The 18,492-nt window shown below is 45.6% G+C and overlaps 1 protein-coding gene across 5 annotated transcripts in view; it reads left to right on the top strand.

Moving 5' to 3' along the window:
* CLMP (CXADR like cell adhesion molecule) overlaps window positions 1-18,492 on the top strand; it is a 106,085-nt gene that overhangs the window by 76,434 nt on the left and 11,159 nt on the right. For all 5 annotated transcript variants that reach the window (XR_015142003.1, XR_015142002.1, XM_086339701.1 and 2 more), the window contains one exon: window positions 6,285-6,442. Coding sequence is in view for 3 of the 5 variants with exons in the window: in XM_086339701.1 (XP_086195827.1) it covers window positions 6,285-6,442 (158 nt within the window). In the remaining 2 variants the exon portion in view is untranslated. The remainder of the gene's footprint in view (window positions 1-6,284; window positions 6,443-18,492) is intronic.

Genomic DNA, 18,492 nt, shown 5'->3' with positions numbered 1-18,492 from the left:
ACTTACTCCTCGGAGTCTTCCTTAACCACTCTGGTCAGAAATGATTGATTTTCCAGTAATCACGCAATGTGGTTACTTTTCCTGGGTGTGATCATGATGTTGAAATATAGCAGCAAAAATATGTGACAAAATATAACTGAATATATATATATCGATTCCGGGTCTCCTGCATTGCAGGCAGATTCTTCACCATCTGAACCAACAGGGAAGCACCCCTCTCCCCTCCACCAAAAAAATAAAGACTAGTGTGCATGCATGCTAAGTCGCTTCAGTCATGTCCTACTCTTTGAGATCCTATGGACTGCAAACCACCAGGCTCCTCTGTCCATGGGATTCTCCAGGCAAAAATACTGGAGTGGGTTGCCATTTCCTTCTCCAGGGGATCTTCCCAACTCAGGGATCTGTCTCCAGCATCCCCTGCATTGGCAGCCGGGTTCTTTACCACTAGCACCACCTGGGAAGCCCATCTGTACATATACATACATATGTATGGAGAGAGAGTGAACAGATATGGCCAAGCGTTAAGCCATCTAGCAAAATGACTTTCAAACTCCTCACAATTCTGCTTTACCTCCTTAGCATGTTTTTCTCGTTTTCCTTTTCGTACGGTGTGTACAACTATTAATAATGACCATTTGTTGAGTATGTACTGTATATCCTGTGCCAGTGTCAGACACTTTCAGTTCAGTTCAGTTCAGTCGCTCAGTCGTGTCCGACTCTTTGCGACCCCATGAATCGCAGCACACCAGGCCTCCCTGTCCATCACCAACCCCCGGAGTTCACTCAAACTTACATCCATTGAGTTGGTGATGCCATCCAGCCATCTAATCCTCTGTCGTCCCCTTCTCCTCCTGCTTCCAATCCCTGCCAGCATCAGAGTCTTTTCCAATGAGTCAACTCTTTGTATGAGGTGGCCAAAGTATTGGAGTTTGAGCTTTAGCATCAGTCCTTCCAATGAACACCCAGGACCAATCTCCTTTAGAATGGACTGGTTGGATCTCCTTGCAGTCCAAGGGACTCTCAAGAGCCTTCTCCAACACCACGGTTCAAAAGCATCAATTCTTTGGCGCTCAGCTTTCTTCACAGTCCAACTCTCACATCCATACATGACCACAGGAAAAACCATAGCCTTGACTAGCCAGACCTTTGTTGGCAAAGTAATGTCTCTGTTTTTGAATATGCTATCTAGGTTGGTCATAACTTGTCTTCCAAGGAGTAAGCATCTTTTAATTTCATGGTTGCAATCACAATCTGTAGTGATTTTGGAGCCCCCCAAAATAAAGTCAGCCCCTGTTTCCACTGTTTCTGCATCTATTTCCCATGAAATGATGGGACCAGATGCCATGATCTTAGTTTTCTGAATGTTGAGCTTTAAGCCAACTTTTTCACTCTCCTCTTTATATACATCTTAATAATCCTTATAATCATCTTTCATGATTGATGTTTTTATACTCATTCAGAGAAAAGACTCAGAGAAGTCAGGGAATTAATTGGTCTTAGAGCAAATTAAGTCCACACTACATCTATCTGATTCCAAACTCATGGTCTTTCTATTAAATCTTGAACTACATACAGTGTTCCAGAAACAGTCTGGAAAATACATTCCTGCGCATGCACACACACACACACACCCCTACACCTACAGAATTTTACATATATATTAGTCTAGAAATTGGAAAGCCTTTGGGTGAGTCACTTTTCTCCAAGCCTTGATTTCTTGATCTATAAGAGAAGTTTAAAATTTCCAAAATCTGGACTTCCCTGGTGGCACAGTGGATAAGAATCTGCCTGCCAATGAAGGGAAGATTCCAGATACCAAGGATGAGCTAAGCCCATGAGCCACAACTACTGAAGTCCACACAGAGACTGAGTCCGTGCTGTGAAACAAGAGAAGCCAGAGCAATGAGAAGCCAGCGGACCACAACCAGAGAGTAGCTGCCATTTCTCTCCACAACTAGAGAAAGTCTGAGCGAAGCAGTGAAGACCCAGCACAGCCAAAAATACATTATTTTAAAAAACAAAATTTCCAAAATCCTTTTTATTTTTCTGAATGACATGATGATTTTGGTTTTCCTGAGGCCTTCTCGAGTATTCTCTGTAAAGCAAAACACAAGGAAACTTTCCTCCCACTTAGGAAATTGAACAGGTCCATTGAAAAGAGAGTAACCACTGAGTAGAAGGCGGGTGCTTGCACCCCTCCATCGCCCTTCACGGGTGCCCCACTGCACATTAAATAGTGGCAATGGCGCAGCTCCTGCACGTGACTTCAGACAGTAACTGCTATGGCTGTCTATGTTACTTGTAAACAGTATGTCTACACAGCCTGATAATCAACAACTCAGTTCTAAAACAGGACCCAGAAAGCACGATGGCCTCTCCTAGGGGCCCTGGGGGAATGTGGGGTGTCAGAGTTAATGATGGCAGCACTAGAGGATCCATTCTTTGGAGGGAATAGCAGACCCTGGGCAACTTGTGCCTCATAGGCATTCAGTAAATATTTGAGAAGGAGAAAATTCTCTGCTAGGGAAATAAGAGAGAAATAAGATATGTTATATGCAGATCCTAGTTTCTATTAAAAGTTACCCTGGGCAGACTTCTTTGGTGGAATCGTGGCTAAGACTCTGCCCTTCCAGTGCAGGGGACCTTGGTTTGATCCCTGATCAGGAAACCAGATCCCACGCGCCACAACTAAGAGTTCAAAGGCCACAACTAAAACCCAGCACAGCCAAATAAATTGTGTGCTGTGCTCAGTCGTGTCCAGCTCTTTGTGACTGCTTGTACTGTAGCCCCGGAGAAGGCAACGGCACCCCACTCCAGTACTCTTGCCTGGAAAATCCCATGGATGGAGGAGCCTGGAAGGCTGCAGTCCATGGGGTCGCTGAGGGTCGGACGCAACTGAGCAACTTCCCTTTCACTTTTCACTTTCATGCATTGGAGAAGGAAATGGCAACCCACTCCAGTGTTCTTGCCTGGAGAATCCCAGGGACAGGGGAGCCTGGTGGGCTGCCGTCTATGGGGTCGCACAGAGTCGGACACGACTGAAGTGACTTAGCAGCAGCAGCAGCAGTACTGTAGCCCACCAGGCTCCTGTCCATGGCATTCTCCAGGCAAGAATACTGGGGTGAGTTGCCTTTTCCTCCTCCAAGGGATTTTCCCAATGCAGGGTTCTTAACCCATGTTTCTTGCATCTCCTGCATTTGGCAGGTGGATTGTTTACCACTGCACCACCTGGGAAGCCCATTAAAATACATAAATAAATAGAAATAAATATATTTTTTGAAAAAGTTACTCTGGGCCATTTGTCTTTCTGCCTCCATAAAAGCAAGCTAGGTTACCAGTAGCCCTAGGGGAAGGAGCCATCTTAAAAAACTCAGCCAGGATTCTCGATCCTGCCACATCTGCTCGAACTGACAGTCTGATCCGAAAATTGGGCCTCAATATGTGAGGGAAAGTCAGTGCACAAAAATTATAGGTCTCACTTATTTGGACTAAGTGAGCCTCCATGAAAGGGTCATCCAAGGTGTCTATTTGACCACTAAAACAACGCCAATTCTTTTTTAGAAAGACTTCAACTATGAATGTTTTATGAGAAATGTAGACAGCATATTAAAAAGCAGAGACATTGCTTTACTGACAAATGTCTGTAGAGTCAAAGCTATGGTTTTTCTAGCAGTCATGTACAGATGTAAGAGTTGGACCATAAAGAATGCTGAGCCCCAAAGAATTGATGCTTTTAAATTGTGGTGCTGGAGAAGACTCTTGAGAGTCCCTTCAACTACAAGGAGATAGAATCAGGCAGTCCTAAAAGAAATCAACCCTGAATACTCATTGGAAAGACTGATGCTGAAACTGAAGCTCCAATACTTTGGCCACTTGATGCAAAGAGCCAACTCATTGGAAAAGACCCTGATGCTGGGAAAGATTGAGGGCAGGAAGAGATGGGGACAACAGAGGATGAGATGGTTGGATGGCATCACTGACCCAATGGACATGAGTTTGAGCAAACTCTGGGAGATGGGGAAGAACAGAGAAGCCTGGCATGCTGCAGTCCACGGGGTCACAAAGAGTCAGACACAACTTAGTCACTGAACAAGTCTTTCTCCAGCTTCCCAGGTGACTCAGTGGTAAAGAATCTGCCTGCCAAGCAGGAGACTTGAGTTTGATTCCTAGGTTAGGAAGATCTCCTGGAGAAGGAAATGGCAACCCACTCCAGAATTCTTGCCTGGGAAATCCCATGGACAGAGGAGCCTGGCAGGCTATAGTCCATGAGCTGCAAAGAGTTGGACATGAGTGAATGATTAAGCAGCAGCAGCAGCAGCAAGGTCTTTCTCAATGAAAAGTGAACCCTTCAGTGCCTAGGGAACCCAAGGCTGGCCCCTGGGGGTTAAATTGCCCTTCTTGCTCACCTGCCAAGCAGCAGACACATATTCAGCAGCCCCCATGAGCATTGCCAAGCCTGGAGGTTGTAAGGAGAGCCCAGGCACTTTGCATGTAGACTTCAGGAGTTTGAGTTTAAAAGCACAGAAGTACCTGAGAATTCTGCAGGGATTCTAGGGACCTGAGGTTCAGGGAAGACTAGAGGTGCATGCACCCTGATCCTGAGGCTCCTTGCCTTGGTAAAACCATCTGTGATTCACGGAGTGGCCTGGCCCTGCACTGCTGTGTTAATTCTGGGTGTGGTATAAATAGAACTTGGTGCTCTGGCAAAGCACACCACCCACTACTGTGTTCCTTTCCTTTGAGGACATCAACCAAATCTGAGCCTCTGATTCCCTCTAGTGGCTCAAATCAGCAACTCTCCTAGCTGATTCTTTGCATTTAATTATTCAATATATATTGAGTGCCTACTGTATGCACCAAATTGGTGCTGGGTTCTCTAGCTTTGCCAGGGGTGCTTCATCTGAACACTGTCCTGTCCAGTGGGAAGTGATCAGAGATGGAAGCCAGAGCTCCTCCATAGAAACTTAGCTTAGTACAGGGCAAACCGGTATTAACTGAGTACAGGGCAAACCGGTATTAGCTTAGTACAGGGAAAACCGGCTCAGCTTTATGGGAACTGAAGGAGGATGGGTTTTATATGGGTTAGTTCTGCCACTAAATGAGTTGTAGGACCTTGGGCCAACCCCTTTATCCCCAGACCTCAGTTTTCTCATTAGTAAACTCAGTGCATGGGTTAGATTCAAATCCATCCAATACATATTATTGAGCATCTGCAGCATGTGAGACCCTGACTGAGTGCTCTGGGCATGCAGTGGTAATGGAACTTAATCTCAAGGTGCTTAGAGGCAACTGGGAGAACCAGACACTCAGGAAGCCACATAAAAGCAAGGGCATAAGTAGTTTAGCATGGCTGTTAAAGTGAGCTTCTCAGGGGACAGATCTGGGTAGAGCCTTGTGCTGACACTTCCTAGCTGTGTGATACTGGGCAAGTTGATGGAATTCCTGGTGATCTAGCAGTTTGGACTCCACACTTCCACTGCTGGGGGCCTTGGTTCCTTCCATTCCTGGTCAGGGAACTGAGATCCTACAAGCTACCCAGCCAAAAAACAAAAAAAATTCGTTGCTGACACAATACCATTTCTGGGAAAAGATGAAAGTTAAAGAAAGTAGAACTGAATTCCTATTGGCCAAAGGAATATTGGACGGATGAAGGGACAGGATCCAAATGTGGTCACTTGGATTTTGCTTTGGGTAGAAAGTGCTGCTTCCTATTTTGCAGCCATATGATATGAAACTATGGAGAATGAAGATGGAAGCTGGGGGAGTAGGAGACTGTGTGTCCCTTAAGGGAGCAGGGGCTGCCCAAGAGCCCGCTTGCTCCTGGAGGAACGGCCGCACTTCCTGAGAGTTTTGTGAGGGCGGCCAGACTTCAAGGCTCTGAGGAGTGAACCGTATCTGGAGCCTGTGCTGGGAGGAGGCTAGCCCTGTCCTCCTTGCTAGTTTCCATTCTTTCAGAAGCCTTTGTTAGCAGGGGAGAGAAAGGTCAAAAAACAAAGCTGTTTTTAACTTGAGTGATTTCATTGTTTCTAAAAACCCTGGCGGGTAGGAAAGGTGGGCATTACCAGGAGTGTAATTTGGGGGCGTATGGAAGATATGATGAATTCAGTTAATGGAGGAGCCAGTGTGAGACCAGGGACTTCCAGTACTTCTGGACCAGGGTTCCTCCAACACCTTGATGTGCTTCTTGCCCACAGAAACGTCCAGTAATGATTAGTTGTAGTATTTGTTTCCTGCACCCTGTTGTCCGGTTTCTGCACGACTCATTGGAGGTTTTCCTCTTCCAGTCTCCTACTACGTTGGAACCTTGGGGACTCACACTGAGATCAAGAAAGTGGCAGAGGAGAAGGTCACTCTGCCCTGTCACCATCAACTGGGGCTCCCAGAAAAAGACACCCTGGATATCGAATGGCTGCTCACCGATCGTGAAGGGAACCAAAAAGTGGTGAGTGTGTGTCTGACTGGAGTCCTGCCTCCTTTTCCCTTGTCCTCCCCCGACCTTGCCTTAGTCCTGCATTTTCCTCACTGTGTAAGAAAGTTCTAGAATTGCTTTTTGATCTGGTTTACAGTTGGAAAACTCTAGATACAATACTATAACAAGAAAGGGTACTGGGTTGTGGGGATAAGAGATTCTGTTTGGGGGCAAGCAACAGCTACAAGAATCTATCATTTTTCCAAGGAGGGAATCTACACTAGTAGCATCTTTCCTATGAGGGGGCAAGGATGCAGTAGCTTGATCGCCTAGCCTAGTGGGCCAGAACCATACCTGTCCTGAGAAGTCTGCTCCTCTTCCTCCTCTGAAACCATCACCACCTGCTGGTGCTTAAACTTTGCATGGTCATGACTTCTGAACTCTACGATTGTGCAAAGTGATAAACAACATAGAATACAGAGAAACAAAGAGGAGGTGAATGGAAACGGTTAAAACGTATAATTGGATGAGCAAAAGAACTGATACTGATTCTACAGTTGGGAAATAAGGAGCTGGCCCTGGGTCTGCAGTGCTGAGGTTTGGAAGGGTCACCAGGATGGCCCGTTGGTTTTTATAAGCTTCTAGCAGTATAAACCTAACCCTAACCCTAATTCTGTTTGGGGGTGAGCAAGAACTACAAGAATCTATCATTTGCCCAAGAAGAGTATCTACACTAGTGGCGTCTTTCCTATGAGAGGGACAAGGATGCAGTAGCTTGATTGCATAGTCTGCTGGTGCTGCTGCTAAGTCACTTCAGTCGTGTCCGACTCTGTTCGACCCCATAGATGGCAGCCCACCAGGCTCCCCCGTCCCTGGGATTCTCCAGGCAACAACACTGGAGTGGGCTGCCATTTCCTTCTCCATTGCATGAACGTGAAAAGTGAAAGTGAAGTCGTTCAGTCGTGTCCGACTCTTAGCAACCCCATGGACTGCAGCCTACCAGGCTCCTCCATCCATGGGATTTTCCAGGCAAGAGTACTGGAGTGGGGTGCCATTGCCTTCTCCGGATCGCATAGTCTAGTGGGCCAGAACCACACCTGGAAGACTCTTAAGAGTCCCTTGGACAGCAAGGAGATCCAACCAGTCCATCCTAAAGGAAATCAGTCCTAAATATTCATTGGAAGGACTGATGCTGAAGCTGAAACTCCAATACTTTGGTCACCTGATGTGAAGAACTGACTTTTCTGAAAAGACTCTGATGCTGGGAAAGAGTGAGGGCAGGAGGAGAAGGCGGTGACAGAGGATGAGATGGTTGGATAGCATCACTGACTCAATGCACATGAGTTTGAGTAAGCTCCGGGAGCTGGTGATGCACAGGGAGTCCTGGCATGCTGCAGTCCATGGGGTTGCAAAGAGTCAGACACAACTGAGCGACTGAACTGAACTGGCAGCATAAACAGATTTGTCACACTCTGCTCCTGATGACCTCCTGGCATGACATTCATTAGAGAATGAGGACTAGGTGATCTTCTGTTACCATCCTTTCTGCCTTGGCTGCACTCGACCACTGCACCTTGGCTCAGCCTAGGTTTTCTGGCATAACTGTTCTTCAGTAGCCTTTGGGCATGTTTGTGCGTGCTCAGTTGTATCTAACTCTTTGTGACCCCATTGGACTGAAGCCCACCAGAATCCTCTGTCCATGAAGTGGGTTGCCATTTCTTACTCCAAGGGATCTTCCCAGTCCAGAGATTGAATTAACAGCCTTTACCCATTGACTTTTTTTTCCCCCAACATCATAGGCTGGCTTTTATTTTGTTGTATTTTTTTACACAAGTGTTTTATTTATTTATAGATTCTTAAACTTTTATATTATATTGGAGTACAGTTGATTAACAATAATGTATTAGATTCAGGTGTACAATGAAGTGATTCAGTTATCCATACACATGTATCTATTCTTTTTCAAATTCTTTTCCCAATTACGCTGTTTCAGACTATTGAGCAGATTTCCCTGTGCTATACAGTAGGTCTTGTTGGTTAACTATATTAAATTTAACAAGGTGTACATGCCCATCCCAAACCCGCTAACTATTCCTCTCTCCACCCTTCCCCTCTATTGACTTATTTTTAAAACTCTTTGTTGAAAGTTTCGTGGTTAAAAAAACAAACTACATCCTACGGAAGCTGATTTTAGACTTTCCTTCTTTTTCAGAACTTTACTTCGTTCCCTACTAAAAAGGATAAAGTTGTCCTTTCCTCTCCGATGTCTATGCTACTAATTTTATAAGGTGGTTTATGCAGAGGGAAGCTAAGGTTTTCACTGAAAATAAAATTCAAAATCACAGTTGGAATTGAACTTGCTTACAGAGCTGCCTACATCACCTTGTTATTTTGATATGCTTGTCATTCTCTTCTCCTAGTGCACCATCCCAAGACTCAGTCTGTTCTCTCCAGAGCAAGGTCACCTTAACCTGAGCATGTTTATTCCAGCAGTTTCATAGTCAGTCCTAGACCTGATACTCTCAGTTCTGAATGAATAAGTGCCCATGTTCCTCTAATAAAATCCAAGAATGACATTTTTGTCTAACTTTCACCCAAGTGGTTTCATTTAAACTAAAGGAAAAAAAAGTTACTTGGTTTTATAGCCAGGTGGATATAAGGATTGATTTAAAAAGGCTTCTGAGGGACTTGCCTGGTGGTCCAATGGTTAAGACTCCCCCTTCCAATGCAGGGGCTTCGGGTTCAATCCCGAGTCCAGGAACTAAGGTGCAATGGGGTGCAGCCAAAAACTAAATAAAATAAAGAAGGTCACTGATACAGCTTCTGTCCTCACCCTAATAAGCAGGCACAGCTCCCTACTTATCTTCAGTGAATGCTCTAAAGAAAGGATTGCAGTTTATTCACTCATTCAGAAGGCACGATTTTTTTTTTTACCCCCGCCCCGCCCCCGCCGAGCCATGTGGCATGAGGGATCTTAGTTCCTCCACCATTGGGTTGAACCCATGCTTCCTGCACTGGGAGCCTGTAATCTTAACCACTGAACCACCAGGGAAGTCCAGATGGCATGAATTTATTTTGCACTTACTGTATTCCATGGTAGGCGCTGGGGTATAGCAGTGAAGAAAAAATCAGAATCTCTGCCTTCTAGGAGCTTAAATAAAATGACATTTAATAATTTTTTTTAAAAAAATTTAAGTACAGAACAATAAATACCAGCTGCAGGCCAGGCACAAATCTGTTTAGCACATATTGTCTCATTTAACTTACTGCTCATAACCGGGGTTATTGGTACCATTTTACAGATAAGGAACTGAGGCATGTACATACACAAAGTGGGAAAATTGCTTAAAGTCACCCATTTTTTTTTTAATTTTATTTATTTATTTGGCCACTCTGGGTCTTAGTTGTAGCATGTGGGATCTAGCTCCCTGACCAGGGATCGAACCTGGGCCCCCTACACTGGGAGCTCAGAGTCTTAGCCGCTGGGCCACCAGGGAAGTCCCAAAGTCACCCATTTTTGAAATTGAGCACTCTGATATTGGTAGCTAAACTATTAAGCACTAGCTGTGTTGTCTTCATAAATAATTAGAAATTAGACAATTAGTGCTGCTATATTGGAAATAAGGAAAACATGGGGAGAAAAATTATTCCAGCAGATTAATTATGCAAAGACCCTGATGCTGGAAAAAGCTTGGCACTATCGGAAGTTCTGAAAGATTAAAAATCAATTTAGTTGGGACCTCCCTGTTGGTCCAGTGGCTAAGACTCTGCCCTCCCAAGGCAGGGGGCCCGGGTTCCATTCCTAGTCAGGGAACTAGATCCCACATGCTGCAACTAAAGATCCCCAGTGCCACAACTAAAGAAATGCTGCATGCTGAAACTAAGAACCTGAAGCAGCCACGTAAATAAATCAATATTTTATAAAATTGATTTAGTTAAATTTAACAAATATTGGATTTCCAGTGTACACACACACTCTCTCATAAAGGAGCTACTTGAAGAGATACATATCAAGACTGAGATAAGCAGAATGTTCTAGAGGAAAGCAGAGGAGGAGCCGCTGACTGAGAGTCCTTGGGGAGAGGTCGAGGTGTGCTTCTGGTAAGAAGGCACAGTTGATTTGCATGTTTATAGAAGGCACTGCCCTCAGGAAATCACAAGAGCAAAGACATAGGCGGGCCCATTCTGGGAACTTCTAAGTGGCTGATCCAAACAGAATGCAAGTTTCAGCTTGTGGGGTTGCAGGACCAGAAACTGAAAGGTCTTGTCTATCATACCAGGGAGCTGAGAATTCTTCTTATAACGTCATGGTGTGCTTGAAGGATTTTCAGAGTGAAAAGGGCATCTTTGCATCTTAGAGCAAGCACTCTGGCACTCTGTGAGGCACACTGATTTAAAGAGGACTCAAGTAGAAGAATGGAGAAGGAAATGGCAACCCACTCCAGTGTTCTTGCCTGGAGAATCCCAGGGACGGGGGAGCCTGGTGGGCTGCCGTCTATGGGGTCGCAGAGTCAGACACGACTGAAGCAATTTAGCAAGTAGAAGAATCAAGATTCGTTGAATAGTTTCCAGCTATACAATAAGGGTTTAAAGTACAGTCGTGGGTGGCTGGGATGCCAAGCAATGGGTGAAGCTTCCTGAGCTGGTTAATTGCCAGGGTATTGGGAGTGAGAGTGAGGGGAACTGAGAAAGAAAATACAGGAAGGGTTGGAACAGATGTGTTGCTTGTTTTTCTTTTCCTTCCATCATGCCTCTCAGCTTATGGGATCTTAGTTCCCCAATGAGAGATCAAACCCGTGCCCCCTGCAGTGGAAGCTCGAGGTCCTAACCACTGAACTGCCAGAGAAGACCTGGATGAGGTGCTTAAAATAGGCTAGCCAATGACCTAGATCCCAAGGTCAGCTTTGCTCTTTAATCTGAGCAGAAATGTTGCATCCCCCTTGTCTAGGACCCTCAGATATGCAGGAAACATTTAGGGGTGGGAGAAGGCAATGGTGCCCCACTCCAGTACTCTTGCCTGGAGAATCCCATGGATGGAGGAGCCTGGTGGGCTGCAGTCCATGGGGTCACTAAGAGTCGGACACGACTGAGCGACTTCACTTTCACTTTTCACTTTCACGCATTGGAGAAGGAAATGGCAACCCACTCCAGTGTTCTTGCCTGGAGGATCCCAGGGACGGGGGAGCCTGGTGGGCTGCCGTCTATGGGGTTGCACAGAGTCGGACACGACTGAAGCAACTTAGCAGCAGCAGCAGCAGCAGCAGGCAGCCTCAGGAATATTTGAATTTCAGCCTAGACAGTAGGGTCACTAGGATTCTGGAACATTCCTCCTGGTTCTAGGATGGAAACTTGGTTGAATTTCCAAAGTAAGAGTGCTCAGAAGAAGAGTCAGGAACTCACAACACACTTTTCTCCTGTATTTTTCAGATGGAATAATTAGGACAGAGATGCTCAATTTTCCATGCCAACTATCTTGGCCACTCTTTTACCCTTTCCCCTTTCTCTTTGGCTTTGAGCAAGAAAAATCTTGATCTAAAATACAGAGAGAGGGACTTACATCCATCTCCTTCAGGGCAATTTCACAACTGCTACGTAGGACCTGGCGCAGCAGAGCAACTGCCAGAAGGTTGAGCTGATCCATCTGTTCCATCTGAGTCCTAACAAATTGTCCTGCCTCGTCTCCCTAAAAACACATCCGGAGCAGGACACCAGGAATGTCATGAGACACAGTCCCACAACAGCTGCAATTCATATATTTAATCTGTTTGCAGAAGAATTAGATTTATATTCACTGTTCCCCCATCACACTCCCATTGACCCTTGGCTTAGTCTCAGCATTACGTTCCTTAGACTTAAAAACAAAATAAAACAGAGGCACTCAAGCATCTAATATTCAAGGTATGTCTGGGGGGAGAAAAAAGCCAAATTGCAAGGCTGTAGCTGAACCCCAACCCTGTCAAAAGTGTTTTGAAATTCTCGTATTAAATAAGGGTCATTTAATTATATTAAGGTTATTTTGAAGTTGTATACACTCTGCTTTCCAAAGATGTTAAATATTTACCTGTAGTTATCTCTTTTTTCTTCATTTAATATTAGGACAGGAACTTCCCCAGTAGTCCAGTGGTTAAGAATCAATGCTCCCACTGCAGGGGGCATGGATTCAAGCCCCGGTTGTGGAAGATCCCATATGCTGCAGTTTGTGATCAAATATATATTTGTGCTCAGTCGCTTCATTCATGTCCGACTCTTTGTGACACTATGGACTGTAGCCTGCCAGGGTCCTCAGTCCATGAGATTCTCCAGGCAAGAACACTGGAGTGGGTTGCCATACTCTCCTCCAGGGGATCTTCCTGACCCAGGGATCGAACCTGAGTCTCCTGTGGCTCCTGCATTGCAGGTGGATTCTTTACTGCTGAGCCACTGGGGAAGCCTATATGTCATATATATATGTAATGACCCAGATAATCACGATGGTGTGATCACTGTCCTAGAGCCAGACATCCTGGAATGTGAAGTCAAGTGGGCCTTAGAAAGCATCACTACGAACAAAGCTAGTGGAGGTGATAGAATTCCAGTTGAGCTATTCCAAATCCTGAAAGATGATGCTGTGAAAGTGCTGCACTCAATATGCCAGCAAAGTTGGAAAACTCAGCAGTGGCCACAAGACTGGAAAAGTTCAGTTTTCATTCCAATCCCAAAGAAAGGCAATGCCAAAGAATGCTCAAACTACTGCACAATTGCACTCATCTCACATGCTAGTTAAATAATGCTCAAAATTCTCCAAGCCAGGCTTCAGCAATATGTGAACCATGAACTTCCTGATGTTCAAGCTGGTTTTAGAAAAGGCAGAGGAACCAGAGATCAAATTGCCAACATCCGCTGATCATGGAAAAAGCAAGAGAGTTCCAGAAAAACGTCTATTTCTGCTTTATTGACTATGCCAAAGCCTTTGACTGTGTGGATCACAAGAAACTGTGGAAAATTCTGAAAGAGATGGGAATATCAGACCACCTGACCTGCCTCTTGAGAAATTTGTATGCAGGTCAGGAAGCAACAGTTAGAACTGGACATGGAACAACAGAATGGTTCCAAATAGGAAAAGGCTGTCAAGGCTGTATATTGTCACCCTGTTTATTTAACTTATATGCAGAGTACATCATGAGAAATGCTGGACTGGAAGAAACACAAGCTGGAATCAAGATTGCCAGGAGAAATATCAATAACCTCAGATATGCAGATGACACCACCCTTATGGCAGAAAGTGAAGAGGAACTAAAAAGCCTCTTGATGAAAGTGAAAGAGGAGAGTGAAAAAGTTGGCTTAAAGCTCAACATTCAGAAAACGAAGATCATGGCATCCGGTCCCATCACTTTATGGGAAATACATGGGGAAACAGTGGAAACGGTGTCAGACTTTATTTTTTTGGGCTCCAAAGTCAGTGCAGATGGTAATTGCAGCCATGGAATTAAAAGACGCTTACTCCTTGGAAGGAAAGTTATGACCAACCTAGATAGCATATTCAAAAGCAGAGACATTACTTTGCCAACAAAGGTCTGTCTAGTCAAGGCTATGGTTTTTCCTGTGGTCATATATGGATGTGAGAGTTGGACTGTGAAGAAGGCTGAGTGCCAAAGAATTGATGCTTTTGAACTGTGGTGTTGGAGAAGACTCTTGAGAGTCCTTTGGACTGTAAGGAGATCCAACCAGTCCATTCTGAAGGAGATCAGCCCTGGGATTTCCTTGGAAGGACTGATGCTAAAGCTGAAACTCTAGTACTTTGGCCACCTCATGCGAAGAGTTGACTCATTGGAAAAGACTCTGATGCTGGGAGGGATTGGGGGCAAGAGGAGAAGGGGACGACAGAGGATGAGATGGCTGGATGGCATCACTGACTCGATGGACGTGAGTCTGAGTGAACTCTGGGAGTTGGTGATGGACAGGGAGGCCTGGCGTGCTGCGATTCATGGGGTCACAAAGAGTCGGACACGACTGAGCGACTGATCTGATCTGATCTGATATATACATGACTTATATGATAGGAACTAGGGGAAAGGGAGGGAAAAGCAATACACCAGAAAAGCCCGTATACACAGAAGGTGACCCTCATGCTTGATCTTGAGACCTGTAGAGGTGGTGTTTAGATTAAAATAAAAGGAAACGCATTTCAGAAGGAGAAAACTTTATGATCCAAGACAAAGACACATCAGAGGACACTGTTCAGAGCACAGGACTCGAGTTTGGGGATTAGGCTATTCAGAGATCTGAGGGCAGGGGCCAAAGCTCAGATGTGGTCCAGCCTGCAGTGGCCTTAGGGGCCACATTCAGAGGGTCAAGCTGTGGACCACAGCTTGAAACAGACCACAGGTGAGGGAACCAGTGGAGGTTTTTAGCCAGGGGAGTTTCCCTATACAAATGAATAGAATGCATGGGCTGAAAAACTTGGAAACCTTAGGGGCTTCCTAGAACCCAGAATCCATCTGATAAAAATGATCATGAGGGCTTACTATCTCATTCCGCCCAAAATCCTGTGAAGTAGCTTGTCCCCGTGTGACAGCTGGAGACCTTAGGGATTAGCCAAGTTCATTAGCTGAACCAAGACACACAGCAAGTGGAGGAGCTCCCTTTTGAGTACAGAAGACTACTGACTTCCCAGCCAGCTTTCTCCATCACTGTCCCTGGTATAGCATTTTTCAAAATTAGGACGGAGGAGCCTGGTAGGCTGCAGTCCATGGGGTCACTAAGAGTCAGACACGACTGAGCAACTTCACTTTCACTTTTCACTTTCACGCATTTTTTGGGGGAGAAGGAAATGGCAACCTACTCCAGTGTTATTGCCTGGAGAACCCCAGGGATGGGGAAACCTGGTGGGCTGCCGTCTATGGGATTGCACAGAGTCGGACACAACTGAAGCGACTTAGCAGCAGCAGCAGCAGCAGGGGATCATAAGCAATCAGATTTTTTTTTTTTAACTTTTGGTTACACTGGGTCTTCATGGCTGTACGCAGGCTTTCTCTAGTTGAGACGACTGGGGGTTACTCTTTGTTGTGATGCATGGGCTTCTCAGTGCAGTGGCTTCTTTGTTGCGGACCACAGGCTCTAGGCGCACATCTTCAGTAGTTGCAGCACTTGGGCTCTAGAGCCCAGGCTCAGTAGTTGTGGCACACAGGCTTAGTTGCTCCCAGACATGTGGAATCTTCCCAGACCGGGGATCGAACCCATGTTCCCTGCATTGGCAGGCAGATTCTTAACCACTGGTGGGGTTATAGCCCGCCAGGCTCCTCTGTCCATGGGGTTTCCCAGGCAAGAATACTGGAGTGGGTTGCCATTTCCTTCTCCAGGGGATCTTCCCGACCCAGGGATCGAACCTGTGGCTCCTGCATTGCAGGTAGATTCTTTACCATCTGAGCCACCAGGGAAGCCCAATTTGTGCTATAAATCTAAATGATCATCGTCAGAAGGAACTGTGCCCTTGCTCAAAAACTGTCTTTTAAATTTAAATCTTGTTATAAGCCTGGGAGGTCGATAAGGTAAGGATTGTTACAATAGTTCTTTTAATGCGTGAAGAAAATTAGACCTCCATCTCTAGAAAACTTGGATTCTAAACCTTTCAGACTTTCAACAGTCAAGGCTTTGCCCAAGATGGATTTCAGAGTTCAGATCTGAACCCAAGCTTCCCAGAGTTAAAGCCCTCTGCCCCACCCCCATGGCTTGCAGCTTCTGTGGAAAAGAATGTAGGCATTCAAGATAAAACCTCTGCCTGGGAGTAAATACCAGACTTTTGATGGAAATCATGCAGTTCCCATACTTTCCAGAAGGTTCCTCAGCTTGAAGACAGTGTTCAGGAGACCCCTCCCTAGGGGGTAAGCTGTGGGGTTGGGGTGGGGAGACAGCCTCTCCTGGAGTGAGAATGAAAATTAGCTCTCCTGTAGGCAGTTCCCTGCCCCAGTGCTCCATGGCCTCCTCCAGGTCTGCGGCCACCCTGAGTTCACCAGTGACTCACTGAGTCTCTTGTCACAGGCCCAGCCCTACCCATGGATGCAACTCTTCTTCCTCCTACCCTCTCTTCACTCTCCTAAATATTCTCTACCTGGCCATGCTTGCCAACTTGCTTTATGCTTTTTTGGCTTTGCTGCTTGGCTTGCAGGATCTTAGTTCCCCAAGCAGGGATCAAGCCCATGTCTTCTGCCGTGGAAACTTGGAGCCTTAACCTCTGGACCGCCAGGGAATTCTCCCAGTTTGCTTTAAAAGGTCTTTGCAGAGTTCGCCTCAGCCTTAGGGAGAAGCTGGATGGTGCTGTCCTAATGAAGCTGTCCCGATTCCTCCTCCACCCTCATTCCAACAAGAAGGAGACAGTCCCACGGTGCTGTTCTCAGTAGCCTTTCAGATTCTCTAATGTAGAGACTCAGCACGTTGAACCTGGAGACCACACCCTAAGGGAAGCAGCTGTAGGCGGACAGGGAATGCACCGAAACAGGAAACAGCCTTCAGGGGATCTAATTCCCTTTATTGTCATACTGAAGTGAATTCTCCCTGCCCTAGCCTGAAAACCTGCCCCTTCCCTGTAATACACCATAGGGAAGTGTCTCCTGAACGTCAGCTTTATGCTTAGAGTCCAAGTTTTCTGGAGATGAATTAAGGTCTAATTTTCCTCATGTATTAACTTCTGTAGAAATAGAAATTACCTTGTGGAATGCTGATAGTGATGCCAAGTTTCCCATCCATAGGATGCAGATGGTTCCTGTTTATAGAGATGTAAATGAATTTTGTCCAAAGGAGAATGTAAATCTCTTTAGTCCAATTCTCCTTTGAACTTGTTTGTGACAGCTTTCTGGTTCCATCATGAATGAATGAGTTAAACTTTTTGATATGTGTTTATTCTCTTTATATACGAGCATCATGATTTTAGCTTTTTTTTTTTGAAAAAAGAGAAAGTTGTCCTTAAAACTGTTGTTGTTTAGTCACTAAGGTGTGATTGACTCTTTTGCGACCTCAAGGACTGTAGCCCGCCAGGCTCCTCTGTCCATGGGGTTTCCCAGGCAAGAATACTGGAGTGGGTTGCCATTTCCTCCTCCAGGGATCTTCCCCACCCAGGGACTGAACCGGCATCTCCCACATTGTGGGCAAATTCTTTACTGCTGAGGCACCGGGGAAAACTAGGGCAGGAAAAATTATCTTTTTCCCTCTCCTCACCTAAGTGTTCAGGCTGGGGCACTGTCAGACTGAAAAAACGCAGGTTAACAAGAAAAAACAAATAGTATTGTGTAAATAACACCTGGGCATACCCAGTGATGAGTAACTGAAAGAGGTGGTTAGAACTAGGGCTCGGTATGTTTACCTAATTTAGTAGGGGAAGGGAGGAGTAGAAAGGGCACTTATGGAGGAGCAAATGAACACTTAGAAGAACAGATGGGAGATATGCTGGTTTGTGATATCGTCTGAGTGAGATGTCCACCTCTGCTCTCCCAGAAGGGAAGACTAGAGTTGCCCTGGGAAAGGGGATTTAGGGACACTCAGATTCTTTGGGGAGGCCCTGTTTTAGGCAAATAAAGGATTTCAGGAACTCAAGTGCCTTCAGCTGAAATTAATCCTTATGCATATACAAAGTGACATATTTGGAGGTGGCATGTCCTGGTCCCCAAAATTATAAAACTCATTTCTTTGTATTGTTATCATCTCTAGAATAATGCCAAGTGTAGAGTATGTTTCAATTAGTGTTTATTAAATAAAAGTTTGCAGGGTTGCAAAACTGGACAACAGACATACATAAAATCAGTATGAGGCTTCCCTGGTGGCTCAGTGGTAAAGAATCCACCTGCCAGTGCAGGAGATACGGGTTTGACTCCTGGGCTGGAAAGATCCCACATGCTGAGGAGCAACTGGGCCCGTGCGCCACAACTACTGAGCCCGTGCTCTAGAGCTGGAGAGCCACAACTACTGAAGGCTGAGCACCCTAGAGGCCAGGCTCTGCATCAAGAGAAGGCATTCACAATGGGAAGCAACTGGAGGGCAGCCCTCACTCCACAACTAGAGTTAGAGCCCACATAGCAACAAAGACCCAGCACAGGCAAAACTAAATAAATAAT

The sequence above is a fragment of the Bos grunniens genome, chromosome 15, assembly GCF_055505025.1.
Source record: "Bos grunniens cultivar Pamir isolate PY7600 chromosome 15, Bosgru_T2T1.0, whole genome shotgun sequence".
Taxonomy (NCBI): Eukaryota; Metazoa; Chordata; class Mammalia; order Artiodactyla; family Bovidae; genus Bos; species Bos grunniens.
The sequence above is the reverse complement of the archived record's forward strand: the minus strand, read 5'-3'. Positions and strand labels throughout refer to the sequence as shown.